General features: G+C 47.4%; 1 protein-coding gene across 3 annotated transcripts in view; it reads right to left on the bottom strand.

The window, feature by feature from the left end:
* Positions 1-26,532, bottom strand: part of ARHGEF6 (Rac/Cdc42 guanine nucleotide exchange factor 6) — a 1,071,863-nt gene that overhangs the window by 643,077 nt on the left and 402,254 nt on the right. For all 3 annotated transcript variants that reach the window (XM_078688613.1, XM_078688614.1, XM_078688615.1), the window contains one exon: positions 20,566-20,690. In XM_078688613.1, coding sequence (XP_078544739.1) covers positions 20,566-20,690 — 125 coding nt within the window. The remainder of the gene's footprint in view (positions 1-20,565; positions 20,691-26,532) is intronic.

Consider the following 26,532-nt stretch of genomic DNA (forward strand, 5'->3'; position numbering starts at 1 on the left):
AAAAAGATTTCCGCTCTTTGCCTGGATATATTTCGAGATAAGTAGGGCCAGATTTAAACATTGTTCCACAGTTACCTTTCCTGATCTAAAGCCATACTGCAGATTTGAAATAACTTGATTTTCCTCCCCCAAGGTTTGTATCCTATTTAGGATAATACGACCCGCCACCTTCATCAACGCGTCCAGCAACGAAATTGGCCGGTAGCAGGTGGGGTCGTTCCTATTACCTTTTTTAAAAATAGGTACAACTATAGCGTCAGTCCAGGAGGATATGAAGCCATGTTGGTTCGCCTTATTTAGGACATTCGTTATCATGGGGGCCCACAGATCTAGCTCAGCCTTATAGACATCGATCGGCACGCCGTCCGGGCCCGATGCCTTACCTGATGAACTGTCTTTTATCGCTTTAATAACCTCCTGGCAGCTAAAAATTATGGCTAATGGGAATGGGCTAGGTTGGTTACTGTCAGAAAAATTGACAGTCCCATTACTGGGAGCAATCCCCGAGTCACCAGGGGTGGCTCTATCATAAAGATGTTTAAAGTGAGCCACCCAATGATCCCCCGTGATTGCAATGTCCATAAAATCAGACTCTTTGCTTTGCAAGTAGGGGGCGTTTACCACCTTCCAGAAGGCCGTATTATCTCTTCTTTGCAACGCCTCTTTTAAGGCCACCCATGCCTCTTTCTTTAGTGTGGATTTTTTCACTTTAATTATCTTTTTGTATGACTTTCTAACTTGCCGAATTAGGTCAGGGTTTCTTGGTGTTGCCTGCAAGGCCTTTTTAAGAGTTGTTAATGCTTTTGTACACTTGCTGGCAAACCACCTGTGGACGTTTGTTACCTCAACCCGATGTTCTCTAGTCAGTAGAGTTTTTGCAGCGGCTTGTATCTTAGAAAAGGAGGCCATTACTCTTTCTGGGTCCTCGTCTTGTGCCAGACAAATGAACATATCTTCAACAGATGTCGAAACTAATTTTTTCAAAAAGCCTATGGGTTCTACCTTCTCCCATTTGATAGTCTAGCCATTTTTTTAGCCAATCTGATCTCTGGTGTATATGGTGAGTTAACCACTGCAGTTCATGTCTGTCTTTTAACTTTTATACTGAAGGATATAGGCTAGTGATCACAAAACAAAGCCTGACCTGTTTCCCAAGTTACTACGAACCCAGCAAGGGCTGCTGAAATTAGTGTGAAGTCAATTATGGTGTTACTCCCCCTCCCATTAAAGGTAGGTTGAAACGGTATACTCGGACTACATAACTCATTTTCAAAAGACCGGTTAAAATAAAAGAGGATGTTGTTGAGAGTACTACCAAGTTTCGTATGGTTGAAATGAGTGGGGCTATCTTCCCTATGCTCAGATAGGCCGCACATGCCCGTCGAGCTATGACAGGCAGTACAGTTGAAATCCCCTACCCAGATCATAACCTTTTCTCCTACTGAGTGGTCATTTAGAGTAATTAAGCTCGACAAGAGCTTGTTGATTATAGTCTCCATCATGTCGGGTGGCACGTTATTATAAAAATTTACTAGGATCATATTATTCAAATGGCCCCATTTTATCCTCAGTATCTGGTAGAACTCAGTGGACAGAAACTTGTGCACTTTAATGCCCCCGGTGGTGGAAACATATATGCACAGGCCCCCTTTGTTACGGCCCTGTGCACTAGCCACCGCTGAGGTATGAAAAGTTTGGTACCTGATTATGTGTTGTTCCTCCATGGACCATGTTTCCTGTAAGCAAATAACGCTGTGTTCAGTAACAACATCTAGCCAGTGTTGCTGGGACACTTTACTTGCCAGACCAGCAACGTTCCAAGAAAGGAGGCTATAAGTAGAATCCCTCCATTTGGGGGATGTATTCACTGAAACAAGGTTTTCTCGATCTCCCTTTAATGTAAACGGAGTCTGGGGTTCTGAAACGGGATGGGAAACCATGGGTACATCGTTCGCTAAAATTGGGCTGTGTAGATGTTCATCAACTGCTACCTCCTTCCCAATGAGGGCGTTTAGGTCCTTCAAATCCCCTGCCATCACCAGAGATACGTTCCTCCTCGGATGATTTAACACTGTTGGCGGCGGAGTAATAGATCTTAACGAATTCTCCACCGCAGTAGTTCTCAGGTGTCACTCTAAATCGTGCAGGCCAGAAAAAACATCATAACGGTTTGCTAGGGGAATTGGCCAGTATGGTGTATAAGAGCCTTGCTGTGTACTATCACCCCGATAAATGGTGGGCCTTTCTACATGCCTAAAAGCCGGGTAGGTGGGTCTCTGTTGATTCCTATTCATGGGATAAGGGGCATAGACGGGATTTTAAAATTAGTAGGGAAACCACGCGGGCCACAGGAAGTAAACAACGCCTCAGGATAGAAGTAGCTCAGAGTTTGGGACGCTATGCCACTACCTCCAGGCTCCTGATACCAATCAGCAATATGCGTTACCACCCTTCGATCTCTAAAATTAATGATAATTACATCCCCATTAATGTCTTTGGGTCTCGATCCTACCCAAGCTAGTCTTCTCACATGCGTTATTTCTCCGTCTATGTTGGGGGGCAGTGGCCTGTTTTGTCTGAGCCAATGTATTGCTATGTTTTTTAACTCTATATAGCCTTCCCTCTTCCCTTGTGTAAGTTCTGGGACCCCCGTGAGCACTATAACATATGGGGCCGCCTCTGGTGGCAAGTCAATGTGGCATCCTATTCTTTTAGTGGCCTTATCTAGGGGCTTGGCCTTATCTATGTTTGCGTCTTTGGTAGCTGGTTGTGGGTTGGCCGATGGTTGAGTATTAGATATATGGCTAACTGACCCTCTACCCCCATCTCCTAACCCCTGTTACTATTTTCTCAGTCATCCTACTAGACTTTTTAGGACAGGATGAGGTATCCCTTGTCACAGAATTATTTGTCAGTTTCTGCCCCCTACTCGTATTATTCTGTTTATGGGCTGCTAAACCTTTTAAAAGTTTTGTATTTAAAGTAGTTTCTACCACTAGGGTATTCAATTGATCACCGAGTCTTTTTACCCTCTCTAATACCGGGAGAAGTAAGGATCTAAGTAGAAGTTCTATATCCTCAGCTGTGCAATTTTTTGGGGCAGTTTCAGCGGGTTGGGTTCTGGGCAAATTCTTTATTCCCCGGAAATTTGACTCTAGTGGGGGCAAATCTTTCTGTTGTTCTGGCGTGGGTTGATCAGTGGAGGGACTTATACCTATTCTGGGTACTTTAGTTCGCCTACCCCGATGTAAATTTCCCCCTCTCTTCCTCTTCAGTAGTGCTCCTTGCCGTGATACTTTTTGTGGAGCTTTACTCTTTTTGTTCAAAGGAGTGGGGTTAGGCAACTGTAGCAAAGAGGGCTCCTCTAGTGAGAAATCTAGGGAGGGGTCCAGGTTTACAACATTATGGTGAACCCTCCTAGTTGACACTTGAGATAATGATTGTGGAGAAGTGTGGCTCACTGGTTAGATCGGCAGACTCTGAAGCAGAGATCGGGCCCGGGACCAGGGTTCAAGTCCCCACGCGGCAGGGTCTTGGGCTCAATGTCCACGGACTCGATAATTCTCACCTCAACGCCTACTCTAATCATGGGTCCCACGCTGCAACTCTGGGCAATAGCCTGCCTAATCTCCACTACGGCCCCTACAACACTGGGATGCCTGGCTTCACCTTGGGGTGCCCAGGAGGGGCATCTTACAGGGAGAGCCAGGAAGGGTTCCACAGCGTTATACAGCGCCGGGACACCCCGTTGGGGCAGCTGTGCGCTTTACAAAATACACTACACTTACTACATTTACATTGTGAATTGTCCTGGAGTAGCAAGGTGATACTAGTGTCTGTAATAGAAATATTCTCTTTACTCTGTGTGCTATGTTTGGGGGTGGAGGGTATCAATAATATTGAGCCCAGGGAAGAACGCTTATTTTGTTGCAACTCAAATGACAAGCGGCTCTCAGCAACAGAAATTTCATGATCCAAATTCGAGACTGCCTTAGTTAAAAACGTGTCCAACGTACCTCTAACACTCCCCCCAGCTGTGTTTTCCTACCATTACCAGGTTTAGAAATCATTATCAAATGTCCCGACAATGATAACACACGTATTAGCTGAAGAGTATTAACACTGTCATTGATCTAACACTGTCCCCCCCGAGAGGCCGTATTCTATTTCCAGAATCAAAATCAGTACCTCTTGCTGTCTTTTAATCCCGGCGGGTAAATCCAAGGGCGGTGGCCCAGCCCAGCCTTGATCGGGCTTGGACGGGCGTAGCGGGCTCGCCCGGGCACGTCCCGCGCTCGTACCGCGCTGTGTCGGAGGGGCCTGGTTAAGTAGGGCGGGGAGGTGGGCTGATTAGGGGAAGAGGCACCAGCTGATAGAAGCGGGGAATGCTGGTCCTCGCAGTCCCCCAATCCCGCGTCAACCCGGTGTCTTTGTGGATCTGTCCCAAGTTCAACACCAACAGCAGGGACCAACGGCGAGTCAACAAAGTCCAGGAGCCTCCGTAATACTTCCAGGAAACAAAGGTATGGGCTCTAGCAGCAAGCTAAGTTTTGGCTAAGTTTGGTTTTGGTCCGGAGTTCATTAGCTGGGTACGCTATTGTATACTGAGCCACTCGCACAGGTAGTCGTTAACGGTCTTGTCTCGGCGCCATTTTGTCTTGGGCGGGGCACTAGGCAGGGCGGGGCACTAGGCAGGGCGGCCCACTCTCCCCCCTTCTGTTTTTGCTGGCTCTCGAGCCATTAGCGACTTGGCTCCGCTGGGGGCCCTCGATCAGGGGTATTCGTTGGTCTCCGCAGTTTGAGGATCAGATCTCTTTATACGCTGACGATATCTTCCTTTATCTTTCCTCTCCGAGGAAGTCTCTAATGGTTCTCTGTGATGTGTTGGTGTCGTATGGCAGAAATTCGGGGCTGATTATAAATTTGACGAAATCGGAGAGGCGCTAGAGGGCGAACTGCGGGATGGCTGACTGAAGCGCCAGCTCCGCCGGATGGACACTGAACAGCGGTCATTGAGTCTACATTAGTGGCCTGACACATCAACAAAAGACATGGGGTGTAATCGGAACATGTCGTGCTGCTGACGGTGGCCCCTAAACTGCGGAATCCGGGTGCGCTATCTTGTAATATCCCCCGAAAGGAGCCGTGACTGGATCTGTGATAGAGGGGTAAGATGGCGCCCGCTCCCGAGATGCTGCTGCAGTCTCGGTTTTCAGACGTTTACGCTTCAAACCACTGTCTCTTGCCCTCACAATAGACCACCCAATGCGGATAAGGCACGTATATGGCTGCGTAATGCCAGGAGAAGATTACATGTGGAGTAAAGCGCACGGACACCTGCTGGCTCGATAGAGACAAAATGGCGGCCCCCACAGCGCTCCGATAGTGCGACTAACGGACCACCGAACGCTTTCCTGCGGCACTGCCTGTCCATCTAAACGGCACTAACGCATAGCTAGTAACATACGCGGTGATCTGCTTGAAAATAATACCGCCCGGGGCTCTACGGACAGCGAAGCCGAACTAGCACTACACGCGGGTTGGTTGTGGTGGCGAACCGGCGTGGCGACACTGCGGAGACGGAAGCTGCCTTTGGGAATCTGTGCCCACTATTATACACTGGTGTACCCCCAACCCTTCTGACATCATGTGGGACAAGGACAAGGAGATGTCATGAACATGACCTGGTGTAGTTCTGAAACGTATTGACCATCAGCACTGCACACGCCGCACTACTTCATACAGCTCTGACTATGGCAGTAAGGCACACCCGATCACTAGAGCTCCGGTATTGCAGCGCTCTCAGCATAAATATGCTAGCTCCACGCCGTGCAGAATGGTTGTGACTCTCGAGGGGGACAAGGAATTTATTAGCTGCTGAATCCAGCCCATCCGCCCAATTGACATATGGCCCAGTCGGGACATAACGGCTTTTCGCGCCAAGCGGCCATTTTGGTAAGGTCGTCGGGTGGTGTAGGAGGTGCAGTTCAGGCCCAGACAACTCCTTTGCCGAGGCGCGGTTTCGCGCAGCTGTGCACACATCTCGTCCTGTGCACACTGTCTGGACGTGCAGACCTATCGCAGCGACGATGACCCAGTTGTATGAATGACATTGATATCGGGGGCTGATGTGCACACGTCTGGATAGCGGTATCTCCACCGAAAATAACAGGTCGCGTTCAAATTGCCGCTAACAGGTACATGTTAGAGATAACGTCCTGCTATCATTATAGTGCTGTACAGTTTTGTGCCTGACTGCTGAGTCACGGCAGGAGCTGCCGTACCAGGATGCGGAAGCCGGACAGGCAGCAACCAAAGCTCAACTTTGAGCAACGCAGGACAACACGGGTACCTACATCACATTCGGACACAGAGACAGAGGCAGAAGGTGGCGCGACGCAAGGGATGGAATCTATTCTGAAGGCTATCCAATCCAGTCTCAAGGACATAAACGGGAAACTGGACCACCTCACCTGCCGTGTAGATAATATGGCAGCGAAGATGGACAAGCATGGTGAAAGGCTGGATGAGGCTGAAACCAGAATATCGGTGGTGGAGGATGAAGCGCGCGCGAGCACGTCTAAATGCACTGGTTTTGAAAAGATACTGAAAGTCATAAGATCCAAGGCGGAGGATTTGGAGGCCAGATCGCGTCGCAATAATGTACGCATCGCAGGTGTACCAGAATCCACAAACACGGGCAAGATGGAAACGTATGTGGAGGAACTCTGCCTGGCGCTCCTTGGCAAGGAAGCATTATCTCCAGTGTTTATTGTGGAGAGAGCTCATCGCACCCTGGCACCGCACCCCCCCACCAGGAACACTACCAAGACCAATAGTGGCGCGCATCTTGAACTATCGAGACCGGGATGCTATTTTGAGGCTGGCACGAGAGCAAAACAACCGACTGGAGTTCTATCCTGACTACACGATGGCGGTACATCAAGCCCGCAGAGAATTTAATGCAGCAAAGGCCAAACTGCGTGACCTGAAGATAGAATACGCCATGTTATACCCAGCGCGTCTGAAGGTGACCTGGAATGGCAAATCGACGATGCTCTCCACACCCAAGGCGGCGAACGACTTCATCAAAACCATTGTGGCCACCCGGAAGAACAGAGGAGGACAGGAACAAGATCAGGGCGAGGAATAACACGCTGCTGTGAATTTGACACTGTCGGTGGCGCTGATGCTCGCGGACGTCCCATGTCGACCTGGTAAGACCTGCCCTGGCTGATGTGGTCACTGAACTAAATCGTGATGGGCACCCCACCGGCAGTAAGTCCTCACTCTGTAATACTACTCTTCACTGGTACACACGAATTTACAAGCATGAATGGGTATAAACTGTCTTGATACACCATGAGTGCTGCATCGCCTGGAAGAGGCGGAGAATCAGCACATAACTGTATTATACTATGTGGGAGTGAATCCCCATGCTCGCAGACCTAGCTGGGGTGCAGACCTAGGTTCAGACTGGTCACTAAAGGGACTGGGAAAGTATAGCTGGAATTATGAATGCAGCGCTTGATGAACTATGAGACAAGTTTCACGGCGCACTGTATGACGCCGTGAAACTTCAAGTATGTCTCCGCTTGCTCCCATCCCTGGCTTCCACTACGCTCTGGGCAAAGCTGACAACTGATACAGCACGCTGGTGCTGTTGGCTCTCTGTACAATTTCTACAGCAGTGGTTACACTATGACACATATCCCTGCCCTAACGTTGAATCGGAGGGAGCGATGCGGACCCGGCGCCGCCACTTGGTTAAGACACGGCTACGGCTGCTCCCTATGCAAATGTGCTTGCACATCAGACCTCTTTGCACTGGAACTAAGGTCTCCATGGCATTGGATGGAGGGGTATGGTAGGGTGCCACAAGGTGGAGAAGCGAACTTGAACAATATGCAACGTGCACCTGGATCGCTATGCACATCTGTATGGCGAACTCTAACAGGCCTTACTTGTTCTGTTTAATGTATTCTTTACTTATTTGTGTTATACCATGGCTTACTCCGCCACCACTGTACCTAGCGCAGCAGTCACTCCGTCTCAGATTAACATTGCTTGTGCATTGTGCTGATGTGTTATGTCATACACGTAAGACTGAACTGCACGCCCTACCAACTGATAGGCTATATATGGGCTTTATGCATTGCACTGATGCTTGCTGCCAAGATCTACTACGGTGTAATACTGAGGTTGCTATTCGATAGCGTAGTCCGTCCACATCCGAAAGATCGGATGGAGATGTGCAGTCCAGGCGGACCCCCCAATGGGTGATCCCCACGAAATGTTTATGCAATTGGGATGTTTAATTGGGGTATGGCATCAGCAGGATTGGAATGCTGTTGTGGGAGGGGGAGGGGGCACTGGGGTTACTGTTTTAGTTCATGGATCTGACTACTTGAGATGCACTGCCTACACCCAACCGATAAATGACTGCTGGCATCAAGCTGGTGCCTGCATACAGTATATACTATCTTTCACACGGAGATCTTATCTAGATCGGACGAAGAACGTTCACAATTCACACTGTAAGGCCCAATTGCTGAGGCTACGTTAGCTGCACAGACATTAAACTTACTCACTTGGAATGTAAGAGGGTATACCAACCCCAAAAAGATACGTCCGATATTCGCATGCCTGGATAGGTGGTGCATTGATATTGTTATGTTCCAGGAGATACACGAAGCTCTGCACTCGCATACACAGGTGGGAAGGAGGTGGGCATAATCAATTCACTCCTCAAAATACTCATCATACTCTAGAGGGGTCTCCATCCTGGTAAAGAAAGGTACGAATTTCAGAATTGACACAACGGTACTGGACACGTATGGCTGCTACATTATACTCAAAGGTAGACTACGAGGTCGTCCATTGACGCTGTTTAACACATACGGCCCAAACACGGATGCACCTGATTTTTATCATGAGATTTGGCAGCAGCTACATTCTGAGGATGATCAGACATTACTCTGAGGTGGTGACCTAAACATCGCTCTAGATGATAGGTTGGACAGATCAGGCAACACGACGGAACACCACACACAGGCCCAAGCCAAACTACACGATATCTTGTTAGATTTGCATATCACAGACATCTGGAGGGCCCGTAATCCAGGAGTTAAAGAAGCGACGCACACATCTGCGGCACATGGCAGCTGGTCACGTATAGACTACTGGTTGGGTTCAGATGATCTACTGTTGTGGACCAAGGCAATCACACATATGCCCAAAACTCTTTCAGACCACAACCCCATCAAGTTGTCCCTACAAATTCCTAATTACACACCGCCGCAGTATAGTTGAAGGTTCAATGCTGTAGCACTTACTGATTCAATTTATGCAGATACAATTGAAAAGGAAATTAGGGAATACTTTCAACTGAATGATAAATCCACCGACGACGCAGGCCTATTATGGGAGGCGTTTAAACCCACAATACGTGGTGTCTGTAGAAGCACAACGGCGGGGATACTGCGAGACATCGGAACACAACTGACCCGTTGCGAATCCAAACTTAGTATGCTAGAACATCAGTATGAAGTAGAGTCACAACCTTCTACACTTAGTGAAATCAGAAACACGTTAACTGAGCATCAATCATTGGCAGCAGACAAGATCAAATATCTGAGTAAAAGACACATAGCCAGAGCGTATGGAGAGGGTGGACGTCCCGGGCGAATACTCGCGTCTAAAATCTGTGCCGGCCGTGCAACCAACACTGTAACGCAGATTAGAGGGGATGACGATAGAATGCACACAGATCAAATGAGTATTCTGCAATGCTTTGTCCAAAACTATAGTGACTCATATCAATCACGACCGGTAGCTACACAGCATGAAACGCTCCAATATCTGGAGGACATCGCCATTGCATGGCTTTCCGACACACAGAGGCAATATTTATCCCTGCCAATCACTGTGGAGGAGGTGACAGAGGTGATCCAATCGCTACCGAATGGCAAGGCTCCCGGCCCTGACGGTTTCACCTGTGAATTCTACAAAACGTACATAGATATTCTAGCACCTCGACTCGTGCCGTCCACGCTGCGGGAAGCACTGATCGTAGCGCTTCTTAAACCAGACAAAGATCCTGACAGATGCAACTCATATCGCCCGCTCTCTTTGCTGAATGTGGACTCGAAAATTCTCGCAAAGGCTCTCGCCACGCGGTTACAACCACTCATGGCGAACTTGGTCCTCCCAGACCAGTTGGGTTTTATACCCTCTCGTAATACCGCACACAATACTAGGACACTCTTTGCGGCCTCACACTATCTGACCCCGACTGCGAAAGCTGTAGCGGTTATGCTAGACGCCGCAAAGGCGTTTGATTCCATTGAATGGTCCTATCTAATTACAATACTTCACAGGACGGGTTTCCCCCTAATATTCATTCAATGGATCCAACTATTATACACAAGACCTACAGGAAGGGGGACCAGACAGGGCTGCCCGCTATCCCCCCTACTATTTGCCCTCGCCCTAGAGCCTTTGGCCTGCATTGTTAGGCAGAAGAGTCATCATCTGGCGCTCCAATTCCCAAGTAGGCCCCTGCATATATCCCTTTACGCGGACGACATGCTACTGTATGTTCGCGATTCCGCAAACAAACTGGACCCTCTCTTACGTACATACATTAAATTCTGGGGGCTTTCGGGACTACAGATAAATTGGGAAAAATCCTCGATAATCCCACTCACTGACACTACTCTACCGCATGCGATAGAATAACCACTGGAGTGGCAAACAGATCCCATACGCTACCTAGGAATATGGTTTCACAGAGACCCAGAAATAGTCAGTAGGACAAATTACGGCAGAGTAATTGACACCCTGGAGGACAAAATTAAGAGGTGGATTCAGCTCCCATTATCGCTGGCTAACCGCATAGCGATAGTAAAGATGGTAGTACTTCCCAAACTCCTTTACCTCTTCAATAATATCCCCATTCAACCGCCAAGAGAAGTTTTCAAGCGTATAACCGCGATGGTATTGAAACTGATCTGGGCGGGTAAGCAAGCACGCATCACTCTAGCTGTATTAACGTTGCCACACTCCAAAGGGGGGTGGGGAGTACCAGATTTCTTATTATATTACTTATGTGCCCAGGCACAATATGCCACTTTTTGGTACCATAAAATTCCACATCTGACTCACGTAGCTGTCGAGGAGGGAGACGCTAAACCTGTCCCACTGGACGCTATCATCACGCATGATAGACCACCACTCCACATCAGGGACATTAATACAATTGACACTACAAATGCAGCATGGAGGAGGTTAGGTCGACTAGCACACAAACTGCCACTCTATGCTCCTGCTTTACCACTCCACCATCATCCCAAATTGTCGGTGACGGCTGAAACGGTGGGTATGTGCCTACTAAACCAAGTGGGTATAATCTCAATGGGAGTCTTATATAAGGATGGAGTATTCCTCACGGGACATGATTTAGCCTATATACAAAACCCAACGCTATTATTTCAATTCACATTTCACAGGCTGGAAGTGGCGATCAGACACCTTTACCCTACCTTTCCTGATGAACCGCCTACTCTGGATACATTGCAGCTAGTCCTAACGTTCCCCCAACACCAACCACTTAGTGTCTCGACTTTATGCATCGGCTCAGACAGAGATAGGCTATAGTGCTGCCAGAGCTCAGGAACGTTGGAACCTGGTGTTGGAGGACCCCCTCACAGAAAAAGACTGGGAGACTGCTTGCACACTGACTAAACTACTTACACCTAATGGTAATTTGCAGATTATAAATTTTAAGTACCTACACCAGGCATATTACACCTCGGTTCAATTAAATAGATATGGTTTACGTGATGAAGCACGATGCAAAAGATGTAACTACCACCACGCTAACTTTATCCATTTGGCATGGCAATGCGCGAGGATACAGACCTACTGGACGGAAGTCGTAACTATATTGTCTGAAATGGTGGGGGTTGCTATCGAATGTACTGTTCGCTGTTGTCTCCTGGGGTTACTGGGAAAAGTGAAAGCCACAACCCGTAAGTTCTATGCGGTGGCCTTGCTGTTAGCTAAACGCAGAATCTCAATGTGCTGGGAGAGTAAAAATGTACCAACGGTCAAGCAGTGGCTGAGGGATAGGTCTTATTGCCAGGACACACTACGTACTTATGAAGAAATGTTACCACCTAGGTCCCGACCAAAGGACTATTGGATGTATCTGACGGCCTACCTGAATGCACATCACGATGATTGAATGTCCTTTACTATCAGTACTGTGAAGTGCCTTCTGCAATTACTGCAGTGTCAACGTTATAACGGCACCATAAGTTAATTTATGCTGTATTGTCGAGTGGGTGGGGAGTGCGGTAGTGGAATGATCCAGTTCGGTTTATGTTTGTTCTGCACTGAAAAGAGTAAAACCCCAAGACCAAAGATTACTGTTGACGCGGCCGGCCCGTAGTGGTTGTAGGCGACTTGCTGTGTATTTATGCACTATCTATACATTTCCCTTAAGTGCCACTTACGTAACTGATTATAACGCTGCCGGCCTAATTAAGGTTGTAGGCACCAAGCCGTGTGTCTTTAACATGCCTTTTCTATAAAGGTTTTGGAACCAAATATATATATATATAAAATAAATTGGACGAAATCTTATTTGTATGTCTTGCATGGTGACGCCCCCGTTTTGCCTTGGAACTGTCCCATTCAAATTGCAAGGGAAGGGTTCAAATATCTTGGTGTCTATATTTCCATGGATCCTACGTTCCGGTATGAGCGAAACCTTCTTCCTCTATTGGCTCAGCTGAAAAGTGATGTGGTTGGATGGCAGAGACTTCCACTTTCGATGTTGGGACGGGCGGCCCTTATTAAAATGATGTCCCTGCCGCGTTTCCTTTATGCCCTCCAAAACACCTTAGATGTGGTACCTGCAAGCTATTTCCGCTATAAATCATGGTACCTATGGATCTAATGCTGATCCCGGCTATGCCATGGATAAGTGGGTACTTCCGGGTGGCAATTATAGCAGAGCACTGTACACTAGATCAGTTGAGAAAACCCTGACGGGGCCGACTAGGGTGGCGGTACGCATATGGCATGATGTTACTAATTCGCTTGGTTGGGAGGATCGCTTGACTTTAGCTGCCCCACTCTATGGTTTGGATTGGTTTGGCAAACTATGCAACACGAAGGGTTTTGATAAATGGGAACTGATTGGAATAACCACTGTAGGTGATTTCTGGGTGAAGGGAAAGATTAAGTCGTTTGCTGACCTACAAACAGAATGTGAGCTGAGTGGTACGGAGTATTTTCGTTATGCGCAGGTCAGACATGCACTGCGATCGGTCTTCCCCGAGGGGGAGGGGATACCGGAAGCATCCCCCTTGGAGGACCGTATACTAGATGGACATCTGCCCGATAGTACCATTTCTCTTGTTTATAAAAAACTGATTAATCACAGAGTTGATCTTCTGGTAGATCCGAGGGAGAGGTGGCCCCGAGATGGCCTCGAAATTGATGATGAGGACTGGCAATCGGCAATCTCCTCACCAAAGGAGGTCGCGATCCCAGCAAGACTGAGACTTGTCCAGCTTAAGATACTCTACAGAGTTTATGTCACGGGTCCACGTTTGATTAAAATGGGTCTAGCGGAGGAGGGTCTGTGTAAGCAGGGATGTGGCCTATTGGGGACGTTCCTTCATATCATCTGGGAATGTCGACATATGGTGAATTATTGGGGCTCCGCTCACAATGTTATGCATGAAGTGACAGGGGTGGCTCTCTTGTCGGAGGCTAGGAGATGCCTGCTAAATATCTGGGAGCCCACTGATTTAAATACTGCACAGACCCAATGGGTCACGTTAGGGACCATGATCGCTAAGCGAAATGTAGCACAACTGTGGGGTTCTGACAGGCCGCCAACGATAGAGGGATGGAAAGAAAGTATGGATTGGTGTATGTTCCGTGAAAAAAACGTTTACCTGGCAAGGGGTCGTCCTCGGAAGTGGAATAATATTTGGGGCCCTTGGAATGAATACAGAGGGAATATTTGTGTACCACCTGCAAATGTAGTCCTTGATGTTCCGACTTCCCCATGACCCGATTGTATAAGTGTTTATAATATCGATGTATGGCTCCCCTCCCCCCTCCCCTCCCCTCCCTAACCAAGATTTTTTGTATTGAGTGTGGACGCTGATTGACCCTCTTCAGTACTATGTATCGCTGTGTTTATTGATGCCTTGTTTTAATAAAAAGAAACATATAAAAAAAAAAGACTGATATTCAAAGGTTAATTCATGCAAAGCGTTGCCAAGTCTTATTACTGGTTTTCTTTCTTATTGGCCAAGGGCATGGCATATATGACTACTATGACATATCGAGACAATAAAACTACAAATGATAAACCTTTTTGGATATTACTGCTGGTGACTTTGCTTGATGTGCTATGGTGATCATTGCTAGCAATTCTGCAACAGTCACTAATGGAATCTTGTCTCAAGTAGTCAATATCCAAACACTGATAGTTTGCATTAGTAGCTCGAGACGATTTTTATTTAACATAAGTAGCTATTACTATAACAAAACGTTTGGAGACCCCTGCTGTAGCTCTCGTGGAAAGATATGTCTCTTTGATGCCGAGTGGGAATGCAGCTACAGCATCAAAGTTGAAAGTCAAGATTCCGAAGCTGAGTGATATGATCTCGACGTCGAGTGACGTGATTTTGATACCTACCGGTGAGATCTTGACATCGGATGGTGAGTTGCAGACGCAGATAAAGAATTCGACGGCGGTGCCATGGCTGTGTTCGGTGTTAAAGATGGTCCTGATGCCGATACTGACTTCAAACGGTGACAATGTAGGAACCCCGTCGATGTTGAGCATTCCTTTGAAGGCGAGTAGAAGGGGACCATGCCTCTTGATGACGACGCCGCATGGCAGTGATGCAAATGATGACAGTGCAGTGTTGAGAGGGAAACTTTTTAGACTGAGATCTCTTCTTGTGGGAATCTGTACCTGTTTTTCTTCGTTTTTCAGGAGAGTGGTGTGAGGAAGAACTCTTCAATCTTTTCCTTTTCTTCCTTTCTTAGTCCGCATTCCAGTCTTCCATCCAGCCACACAGCCGGTTACCTTCGCTATCATTAGGTGTTCTTTTCAACATTTTGCTGCAAATGTCACATTCCTTTGTGAGGTGCTGTTGGGATAAACACACCACACAAATCTTGTGGACATCAGAGGAAGCTTTCTTTCTGCCACAGACAGGGCACTTTGTGAAGAGAGCAGGTTTTTTTGGAAAACAATTATCTTCAGAAAACTTGAAAAAAGTTTTATTTGACAAGAAAGATGATAAAATGTAAAGTAAAGTAGCATCAAAAAACGCAGAGAGGATTTTTCCAAAGTAATTAGGTGGGAGAAAAAAACACCTTAGGAGTTCTGAGATCCTGACTAAAGGAACTGGATAAAAGAACAGGCAAACTGCCACTGCCCCAAACTGCAGTGCACTGTGGGATAGGGTCTCTCTAGGGTCCTTAAAAGTACATGTCAGGTTTTGAACTTACCAGTGGAAGCCTATCAGGCTGTCTTTTCCTTTCCTGCTGTATCTACCAGGCGCAGCCGTTTTACTGTGACAAAGTAGTGTAAAAAATTCTCAGTACAACCCTCCTGCAATTCTTGCCTGCATTCTCCAGGAAAATTCATCTCTGACAGTCTACACTGTAAATGTATGGAAAGTAACTTTCAGTGATCAACACTATACAGATTTCTTTCCGGGACTCTCAATATGTATTGAAGAAGGTGTTCGGAGGTCCGTGCCGGCAGCACGGAATTATTCAAGGTTTATGACTTTCAATGAAGATCCTACAATGCAGAAAACAGTTTTTTGTAGGTATGTTTATCTGCACATTTATGTGCATGCTCAATATGTGCCCATATAGTATGTATCTCTGTGTGCATGCACCGTCCAAATGCTAAGCCTATTAGCATAATCAAAAGTAGTTTTTAGAAGTCCAGACTTCTCCGACATAGAGTAATTTATTTTCAGAACTGCATAACCTGCTCTTATCGGTCTTAGCTCTCCTGATTTTTTAACCCAAAGCTTAGGCTTCCCAGCAAGGAACAACATTTTTCAAGATCTTCGTGTTGCAGTCAATCATTTATAATGCATGGCCCCGATTCACAAAAGTAATCTGAGACAAAATTCTAACTTTACGACTTTCGGTATTCACAAAAGGCATTTAGTAGTAGTAAATTTAGGATTCCTAACTTTATTACTACTAAACTGAGAAAAATCCTAACTTTACGACTTTCAGTATTCACAAAAGGCATTTAGTAGTAGTTAAGTTAGGAATCAATCAATCAATCAATAAAAGCATTTATTAACGCACGCTACTCACCCGTGCGGGTTTCAAGGAGCTGAAGGGGGGGGGGTTGGGAGCTTCTACTGATCGAGGGCCAGGTCTTGCTGCTGCTACTGCTCGAAGAGTCAGGTCTTGAGGAGTTTCCTGAAGGTGAGATGGTCCTGGGTCATTCGTAGGTGTGTGGGGAGGGAGTTCCATGTTTTGGCTGCTAGGTAGGAGAATGATCTTCCTCCCGTGGTGGTTCTACGAATCCGTGGGATGGGGGCAAGGGCGAGGCTGGAGGAGTGGAGTTGGCGAGTGGGAGTGTAGAACGAGAGGCGGTTATTGAGGTATTCGGGTCCTATGTCGTGGAATGCTGTCTGTGTGTGGGTGAGAAGCCTGAATGTGATCCTTTTGTTGACGGGGAGCCAGTGCAGGTTTCTCAGGTGGGCGGATATGTGGCTGTGGCGAGGGATGTCGAGGATGAGTCGTGCGGAGGTGTTTTTTTGCGTTGTAGTCGATTCTGAAGTTTGGCGGTGGTTCCTGCGTATAGGGTGTTTCCGTAGTCCAGTCGGCTGGTGACGAAGGCCTGGGTGACGGTCTTTCTGGTTTCGGTGGGGATCCATCTGAAGATTTTTCGGAGCATGCGCAGGGTGTTGAAGCAGGAGAATGAGATGGTGTTGACTTGCTTGGTCATCGTGAGGGATGTGTTCAGGATGAATCCCAGGTTGCGTGCATGGTCCGCTGGTGCTGGGGCGGAGCCCAGTGCTGTGGGCCACCATGAGTCGTCCCAGGCGGAGGGGGATTGTCCGAGGATGAGGACCTCTGTGTTGTCTGAGTTCAACTTCAGGCGGCTGAGTCTCATCCATTCTGCGACGTCTTTCATTCCTTCCTGGAGGTTGGTTTTTGGCGGGCATTGGGTCTTTGGTCAGGGAGAGTATCAGCTGGGTGTCGTCGGCATAGGAGATGATGTTGATGTTGTGTTTGCGTGCGATGGCGGAGAGGGGGCTCATGTAGATGTTGAAGAGGGTTGGGCTGAGCGAGGAGCCCTGGGGAACGCCGCAGATGATCTTGGTGGCCACTGATCGGAAGGGAGGGAAGCGCACTCTCTGGGTTGTGTCGTAGAGGAACGAGGTGATCCAGTCCAGGGCCTTACCTTGTATCCCGGTGTTGGAGAGGCGGGTTATTAGGGTGCGGTGGCAGACGGTATCGAAGGCTGCCGAGAGGTCCAGGAGGATGAGGGTGGTTTTTTTCCGTTGTCCATCATGGTCCTGATGTCGTCGGTGGCTGCGATGAGGGCAGTCTCGGTGCTGTGGTTGGCTCGAAATCCGGACTGGGACAGGTCGAGCAGGTTGTTAGCCTTGAGGAAAGCAGTCAGCTGTTTGTTTACTGTCTCCTCGATGACTTTGGCCGGGAAGGGAAGAAGAGAGATGGGGCGGAAGTTCTTGAGGTCTTTGGGGTCTGCCGTGGGTTTCTTCAGAAGGGCGTTGATTTCTGCGTGTTTCCAGCTCTCGGGGAAGGCAGCTGACGTGAACGAGCTGTTTATGACGTTCCGGAGATGGGGTGCGATGGGGTGCGATGATGGTGTCGGTTTTGTTGAAGATATGATGGGGCAAGGGTCAGAGGGGGAGCCGGAGTGGATGGAGTTCATGACGCTGGTGGTGTCTTCAGTGCTGATAGGTGTCCAGGCGCTGAGGGTGGAGGTGGGGGTCGCTGGTTTGGTGGCTGCAGGCATAGTCTGGGGTCCAAAGCTGTCGTGTATATCTGCAATCTTGCGGTGGAAGAACATGGCAAGGGATTTGCAGAGTTCTTGTGATGGTAAGACGTCATTGTTGCTGGCGCTGGGGTTGGAGAGCTCTTTGACAATGCTGAAGAGTTCCTTGCTGTTGCGGGTGTTTTTGTCTTGTCGCTCTTTGAATGATGTCCTTTTGGTGGTTCGGATAAGCTGGTGGTGTTCGCGGGTGGCGTTCTTGAGGGCTGTCATGTTCTCTGTGGTTTGTTTGTGGCGCCAGGTTTGCTGCGTTGTTGGCGTCGGTGGTGTTGGTTGGCGGGTTTTGGCTTAGTGATGAGAGCAGTTGGTCTGTGGTGATTTTGCTCCAGCATCTGCGGGGGATCTGTCGTGTGCGGTGGTGGGATGTGTTCTTTTTGAAGGTGAAGTGGATACATCTGTGGTCGGTCCAGTGTAGTTCTGTGGAGTGGTTGAAGGAGACGTGGTTGCTGGCTGAGAAGATGGGGTCGAGCGTGTGGCCGGCGAGGTGGGTTGGTGTGTCAACGAGTCCGAGGTTGGCCAGGTTGGCGAGCAGGGTGGTGGTGTTGTTGTCGCTGTTTTTCTCCAGGTGGAAGTTCAGGTCCCCTAGGAGGATGTACTCTGGTGAGGCTAGGGCGTGCGGGCTGATGAAGTCGGCGATGGTTTCGCTGAATTGTGTGCGTGGTCCCGGGAGTCTGTAGATGAGCGTACCTCTGAGGGTGGTCTTGGGGTCGGTGTGAATCTGGAAGTGTAGGTGTTCGGCGGCGGGGAGCATGTCTTCGATGGCGGTTGTGATGTCGATGGTGTTCTTGTGGACGATGGTGATTCCTCCTCCGGTTTGGTTGACGCGGTCCTTCCGGGTGATCTTGTAGCTGTCCGGGATGGCTGTGGCGATGTCGGGGGCCGAGGAGGCGTTCATCCAGGTTTCCGTGAGGAAGGCAACGTCTGGTGCTGTTGTGTCGAGGAGGTCTCACAGTTCGATGGCGTGCTTGTGTACGGAGCGGGTGTTGAGGAGGATGCACTTGAGGTGGTTGTTGTTGTTGTTGCGGGGTTTGGAGGGTGTTGGGCAGGTTCGGAGGCAGGTGAATTTGCAGGCTTGACAGGTGAAGAGTCCGTGGGTGCGCTTCGGGGCGGCTCGGTAGCATGCGGGTGGTCGTTCGGTGTTGAGTGCGTGGAGGGCCGCGGAGTCGTATCTTAGTCGTGTCCTCTGGATCTAGTGGGGGCCAGGGTTTCTGGCGCTGCGCACGTCCGCCATTAAGTGGGAGGGGAGAGGAGGGGTCAGCTGGGAGGCGGGAGGCCCGGACAGCCAATGGGCATGGGGGGGGCGGGGCCGCACGGGAGTCAGCGGCAGGAAACGGGGGAGTAGCGGAGCGAAAGGTCAAGAGTAAAGGGAAACAAGGGCGACAGGCACACGGGGGTACAAAAAGGTAAATGGGCAGCAGGCACTGGCACACTGGGGCACAAAAATGAAGAGGGGCAGCAGACACACAGGGAGGGTCTCCCAGGAGGGGACCCGGAGGGGAGCATGGCGGGAAGTCGGCGCAGGACAGCCGAGGAGCGAGGCAGCAGAACAGGCGGCTGGCAGGAGGAGGTCACAGGCACAGGTGGCGCTGCAGCGGTGGGAAAGCGACCTTCCCGGAGGGTCAAGGGTCGCTGTCTCTATCGCGCAGCAGCCGCCGTTAAATAGGGTCAGCTGGGAGGCGGGAGGGCAGGACAGCCAATGGGCACGGGGGGGCGGGGCAGCACGGGAGTCATCGGCGGGAAACGGGGGAGTAGCGGAGCGAAAGGTCAAGAGTAAAGGAAAACGGGGCGACAGGCACACGGGGGTACAAAAAGGTAAATGGGCAGCAGGCACTGGCACACGAGGGCACAAAAATGAAGAGGGGCAGCAGACACACAGAGAGGGTCTCACAGGAGGGGACCTGGAGCGGAGCAAGGCGGGAAGTCCGCGCAGGACAGCCGAGGAGCATGGCAGCAGAATAGGCGGCTGGCAGGAGGAGGTCACAGGCACATGTGGCGCTGCAGTGATGGGGAAGCGACCTACCCGGAGGGAACAACTTTACTACTATTAAATGCCTTTTGTGAATACTGAAAAGTTGTAAAGAAAGAATTTTGTCCCAGTTTAGTAGTAGTAAATTTAGGAATCCTAACTTTACTACTCCTAAATGTCTTTTGTAAATACCGAAAGTCGGAAAGTTAGGATTTTGCCTCAGTTTAGTAGTAGTACATTTAAGAATCCTAACTTTACTACTCCTAAATGCCTTTTGTGAATACGGAAAGTTGTAAAGTTAGGATTTTGTCTCAGATTACTTTTGTGAATCGGGCCCTAAGTATTTATATTTAAGCGTGTGTCTATGTCTGTCTGTGTCTCATGATCTATGTCCATCACAGGGACACGCAAATATCTTGGCCATGTCAACCCCTCTTCTACAGCATGGGAGTATGATAAATTGTGCGGTAGTAGAAACACTTCATAAATAACAGACCAATACCTTTGATTGTCGCTTTGGTACCCTGGAAGTGGTGGAAGATAGTTCTTGGGGATTTGCTAGAGAGCTAAGAGAAAAAGTATGTGGCTGTGATGATAAACGTGAACATGGCCTTTCTGAACCCCGGCCTGTTAAAAAACAGAAAAAAAGTATTTTAAACTGGATTCCCTAAAAGTATAAAACACACAAAGACAAATTTTCTTTTAACAAACAATGTACATGTTAACATTTAAGCTGCAAATGTGAGCACTTTCATTCATCATTTTGCTTCCAATGCGGATATTTTCATTAACAAGGATGGGCAGAGTTACTTTTGAGGTGATTCTGCAATGCATTAGTAGAAATAATTCTTCTTCCCATATTCAGGTACAATATAGAACGAGTTTATTTGAAGTTACACGTTACATACAAGGTTCAAGTAGGAGTAGTTTCTTACCTGTAACTCCAGTTCTGTAGTAGGGGTATCTCTGTTATAGTCATAATCATGTGAATAGTCCGTCCATGTGCGTGGACCCCAGAGCAATCGAAATAGTCTATTAAGTTGTCCTCTTCTGCAGTCCTGCATAGACACTTAGGAGAAAATTAAAGACAAATAATGTAGCCTGAAGTTAATAAAACTACACTGGCCAGTACTTCATCCTGAAATGAAAAGGATAGCCAGAAATATCAAAATGTAAAATTTTGGTAAGTTTCACACATAGAGAAACTCCCTTTCACAAAATTCCTTTGTCATGATCGAGAGGTAGGGTTGGACAGACAAGCCCCATAGGCTGCCATTATGTGTCTGTAAATGGGTACCGTGCCTTTAAGGAACCCTCCAGAGACCCTCGGTATCCAATGATGCACAGCCGAAGGCAAGTAACTTTCAGTTCTTCATGAAGGTGTATAAAGCCAGGCCTGTAGCATTCAGGATATTATTGTTTCATCCACCGGGGAGGAGGGCGGGTTGGTTAGGACTATAACAGAGATACCCCTACTACAGAACTGGAGTTACAGGTAAGAAACTACTCCTTCTGTAGTAGGGGATCTCTGTGTAGTCATAATCATGTGAATAGAATGGCAAGCCCATCCCAAACAAAACAAACCCAGCAGTGGAAGAAACAAAAAAGAAAAGCTACTGTACAAACAAATTTCTCAGCGACGCCTGCCTAACCTGAGCATCTGCCCTGGCATCAGAGTCCAGGCAGTAATGCTTAGTAAAGGTATGGACGACATTCCCAAGTGGCTGCCCTACCGATGTCTGCAATGGGAACATTACGCAGCAAAGCCGCTGTAGCAGCTTTTCCTCTGGTTGAGTGAGCCTTGAAGAGTCTTGTTAGCTTTCTGGTAACACAGTTGTATACAGGACACAATCCACCTGGAGATGGACGGTTTAGAGGTAGCAAGCCATGTCCTGACTGATAATTGATCCGCTCTACGAATCTCCTTAGTTTTATCTAGGTAAAACTTCAACAACCTTCTCACATCAAGAGAATGAAGGGACCTCTCCGCTGGAGAGGAAGGATGCTGAAAAAACATGGGCAAAGTGATCGTTTGGTTCACATGGAAATCTGACACCACCTTAGGTAGGAACTTAGGGTGAGTTCTCATGACCACTTTTGTCATATTGTTATGCTTTGCCTTCGCACTGTGTTAAGTTAGCATGAGCTTATTAGGAGTTTAAACGCCATTTTACCTTTCTGCTGCTTCTGCACACGACACATATTGTTATTAGTGCTTTTAGCCCAGTAGAGTATTTTGCTTCACATGAGAATAATATGTTTTGCTATTAGTATCAGCCTTGCTTGGTAAGCTATGTCTGTACAGTGACTGCTGAGGCCTTCAAGGTTAGTTCAACACAGTGGTTGTTGTGAGGTTTGATCTTCTCACGTTCTAGACATAACATACATGCAGCTGCGGCCAAATTCTGGCTTTAGGCAGGTTTTATATTGCACTGCACAGAGCATACACACACACTTGATGGTGCTTCGCATGCAGAGAGCTGGTGGAAGATGATGTGATCCCTTACCACTAGAATCTGCGGTATGGGGCCGCCCTGCTAAAACCCAGAGACCTTCTTAGATATAATTAGGGCTCCCGGTTTTCCGTTTTTATGGATTTTTACATATAAATACAGACGGAAAACAAGTTTTCCTTTATCTGTATTTATATATAAAAACGGGAAAATACTACTACTTTGCGGGAAAATACTACTACATTTTGCTGTGCTGCCATCTGGTGTCTCCCCCTCCTTAGAGAGTTAACAGGTGACAGCTTCCCAGACACGCAGCTGCCAGCCGCACCTGAGTGCTTCACACGTCTTTGAAAGACCATTTACTTGTAATGCGGCTTGGTTGTTATTTCTCACCCCTTTTAGAGCCCGTGAAAGAGTCAGATTGGAGCCTGTATTCACACCATTGTCGTGTGAGTGCGGCTCTTGCACCATGTTGTGAGCATGATTACAGCAAGGGGGCGTCACACGCCTTGCAAACGTTTGTGTGATGAGCTCGTCGAGGATGCAGAAGGGCCATGGCAATGTTTTTTGTTAGTGTAGGATTTCTACATTTTCGTAGTGCTTGGAGATTGGAACGCCTTGCCCAAGAGCTTATGCAGGGAAAAGGCATCCCAGCGAGCAGGTCGGATCGGACTGTAACATCCCACTCACTCTCTCATGTGCTACTCATGCACGGCAGCGATAAACGACAGATTGTATGAGAATCCAGAACTGATTGCTGGGAAGTGATTCTACTGAATGATGCAATATTAGCCATGTTTACAACTGAGCCGAATTAAACAACATGTTTTCTTTGATGGCCTGCCATGAGAAATCCTGGCCTACTGCTTAAGTGAAATGTATAGAAGCAGAAATTCAATACTTTCTCTGCTTCTCCAATTACCACTTGGCCCTGGGCAAGTCACACTCAAATAACCCCCGGAGGTCATTTAGAGATTGTGCAAAAATTACCGAGTTCAATTAACATTTTGGTTGCAGGGTTTCCCAGTTTCGAGTCTGATATAAACATGGGCACAAAAATTAGAAAGGAGTCTTTTTAACGGCATTTGTATCCACTTTTGGCATGTTTCATCTGTATATTCCCTAACTGAGCTTGCTGTTACCTCCAGCTTGGGGAAAGTGCAATTCAAGCAATTCTTTAAACTGGTATTGATGCCAACAAAAGCAAAATATTCTTATACCCTCATTTTAGTAACACCAACAGGGCCTAAACACGGTACCCTAGAAGTGGCTTAATTGCACAAACTACGCATGATCCTGCAGACTCTGTATGTCCATAAAGGTTCATAGTTTTAATGTGAAAAATTACATTGGATAATTGAACTGTAGTCAATTGCTGCCTTCTTGGCTCACTTGTTTGCATGGTTGCAAAGACTATTGCAATGCACTATTATATATTTGTACCCACTAGAAAATATTCATTATAGTAGAGCATTACAAATTATATTAATATATGTTTTGATATAGCTCATGGTTTCATTTATCCTACTTACATCTGGACGTCATTCTAATCAATAAAGATTTTTTCTGAAAAAAAAAACCAATTACAGCAAGGGAGCATTGGAACACAGGGTGGGACTCCGCTCCTTGATGGAATTAGCAGGTCTGGGAGGCAGCAGCTGCCTCTGGGGATGCAGGGCCAGTACTTGACACCTGGGTGTAAAAAGTGCCCCTCTTTCTAGACAGCAAGCTATAACTGTTCTTCCTGTCTCGTGGTCCCTCTACAGCTGATGCCTTTCCCACTCGTGCGGGTACATCAGCTACCCTGTTCTGTAATGTAATGTCCGTGAGATCAGCAGTCACTGGTGTGTGTAATGTGACTGATGGTGGTTGTATGCAGGGGCAAAGACTGGGTGTTATATTTGATATGTCTCTGTTCAGTGTGATCTGGAACACTGAGCTGCACTGCTGCTGGCTGTGCGCTGCTGGGCATCTTGAGAGGGGAGGGGGGTGTGGGAATGCAGGCAGCAGACCGGGCTGTGAGCTGGGAGGGAACACGAAACATGAGCGATGTGGGTGAATACATATTCACTTCTGACACATAGAAGCAGGCGTCTGGCGCACTGCGGGGCTCTTAAACTCACGTTGGACATCCTGCGTTATGGAGACAGCACTTCTAACAGCACCATTTAGGTGTTTCTAGTCACACCCTACATCATTCAGCCTTCCATTCAAACCATGGCCCCCCTTGCTCAACACTAAAAACACTCCCCCCCTACAATTATCCAGAGCGTGGCCCCCACCCTGCACTCGCCCCAACTCAATGGCACCGCCTCCCATTCCATCCATCCCCACTTTCAACCCCAGGTCTTCACCTTGTTCTTTGTTGTGTCTGTTTTTCTGTCTTCCTACTTCAAGCACTCACTTAAAAAAACAAGCATTTGCAATGCAAAAGGTCTCGCATTTACTTGAGTTTGAGCTATTGGCATTGCAAATGACAATGCCTTTTATTGATGTTTTGGTTTTTAAAACAGATAAATAAAAGGCACTGTCATTTACAATGCCAATAGCTTAAACTAGCGTAAATGCGAGACCGATTGCATTGCAAATGCTTGTTTTCTTCTGCACACACAAAACATCAATCCTCATAGTGATGGCCAGGGACAGCTTTAGTGCTGGTGGGGCACAATTGGGTTGCAGCTGAAGGCAGTCTGAGTTTTTCTCAGTGGGGCAGTATGGTTTTCAGTGGGGGAGAGGATGTGGCACTCTGCCGATGACAGAAACTGCAAGGCTCTGAGACACATGGCTTGTGATAGCACTTTTAAGCGTATTTGGGACATTTTGCAAATGGCAAAGTTTTCAGATGAATGTATATTGTTGACCAATAACAACTGAGTGCATGTGTGCATTGTCAATTTAAATAAACGTGGAAAAATACTAGCTTTAGCGTAGTCTTTTGCTTGTGTCAAAAATAAATATGGATAAATACAGAAAAAATGCCCAAAATATAAATATGGATAAATACAGACGGAAATGGCAAAAAAATAAATACCATAAAACCGGGAGCCCTAGATATAATATAAATATACTAGCAAGGGAGGGTGAGAATTAGGTGTCTTTTAGCCTTTTTACCTTCAGCATTTTAACATGCTTTCACCCTTTGTATTCTATGGACTAGTAACTATGCTGATTACTTTGTTTCTTATAATATGTTTGCTTGTATTAGCTAAGATACTGCGCTTGAGAACACTGCATTAGAAAATAAACATTTCAAATGTGCATGCGTCCTCATTTACTCCTTGTTCTGGATTGAGATGATTGTATAACGAAAGAGTGTTCATGTGTTCCACGTTATCTGAGGTGTTCTAAGTCCATGTTCTGGTTTGTCTAAACATTGGGAGTTTGTAAGAACCAGTGAGACACTGTTGCTAGTCTTGTAGGGGATTTTGAGTACTAAGGTGAGTTTTGGCACACCCTAATTCACTGAGGTTCCAAGTCTCTGTACACAGTTCTGTATGACAACGGAATCCCTGCGACACTTTAGAAGCATGAAACACAGTATAGGGCTCTTGGCAACAGAGAGCCTGGATCTCATCACCCTGCATGCCGACGTTATGGCTACAAGGAAAGCTGCCTTCCAGGATAGATGCTGGAGAGAAGCCTTATGAATAGGTTCAAAAGGATCCTTCATTAGTCTAGACAGCACCACATTCAGCTCCCACATTCAGCTCCCACGGAGGCGAAGGACGCCTGATGGGAGGAAACACCTTCTTCAAACCTTCCTGAAAATCTTTGATGACTGGGATTTGGAAAAAGGAAGTTTGTGAAGGGCATTTCCTATACGCAGTTAAAGCTGCTAAGTGAACCTTAATAGAATGAAAAGTAAGGCCAAATTGAGCCAAATGCAATAAATACGGTAGAATGACATCCTCCCTGAAGGATGTAGGGTCTGCATCTTTAGAAGCGCACCAAATGCAAAACCTCTTCCATTTGTATGCGTAGGAAGTCCTTCTAGACGGCCTCTTAGCTTCCTTTAA

The sequence above is a fragment of the Lissotriton helveticus genome, chromosome 4_1 (assembly GCF_964261635.1).
Source record: "Lissotriton helveticus chromosome 4_1, aLisHel1.1, whole genome shotgun sequence".
Lineage (NCBI taxonomy): Eukaryota > Metazoa > Chordata > Amphibia > Caudata > Salamandridae > Lissotriton > Lissotriton helveticus.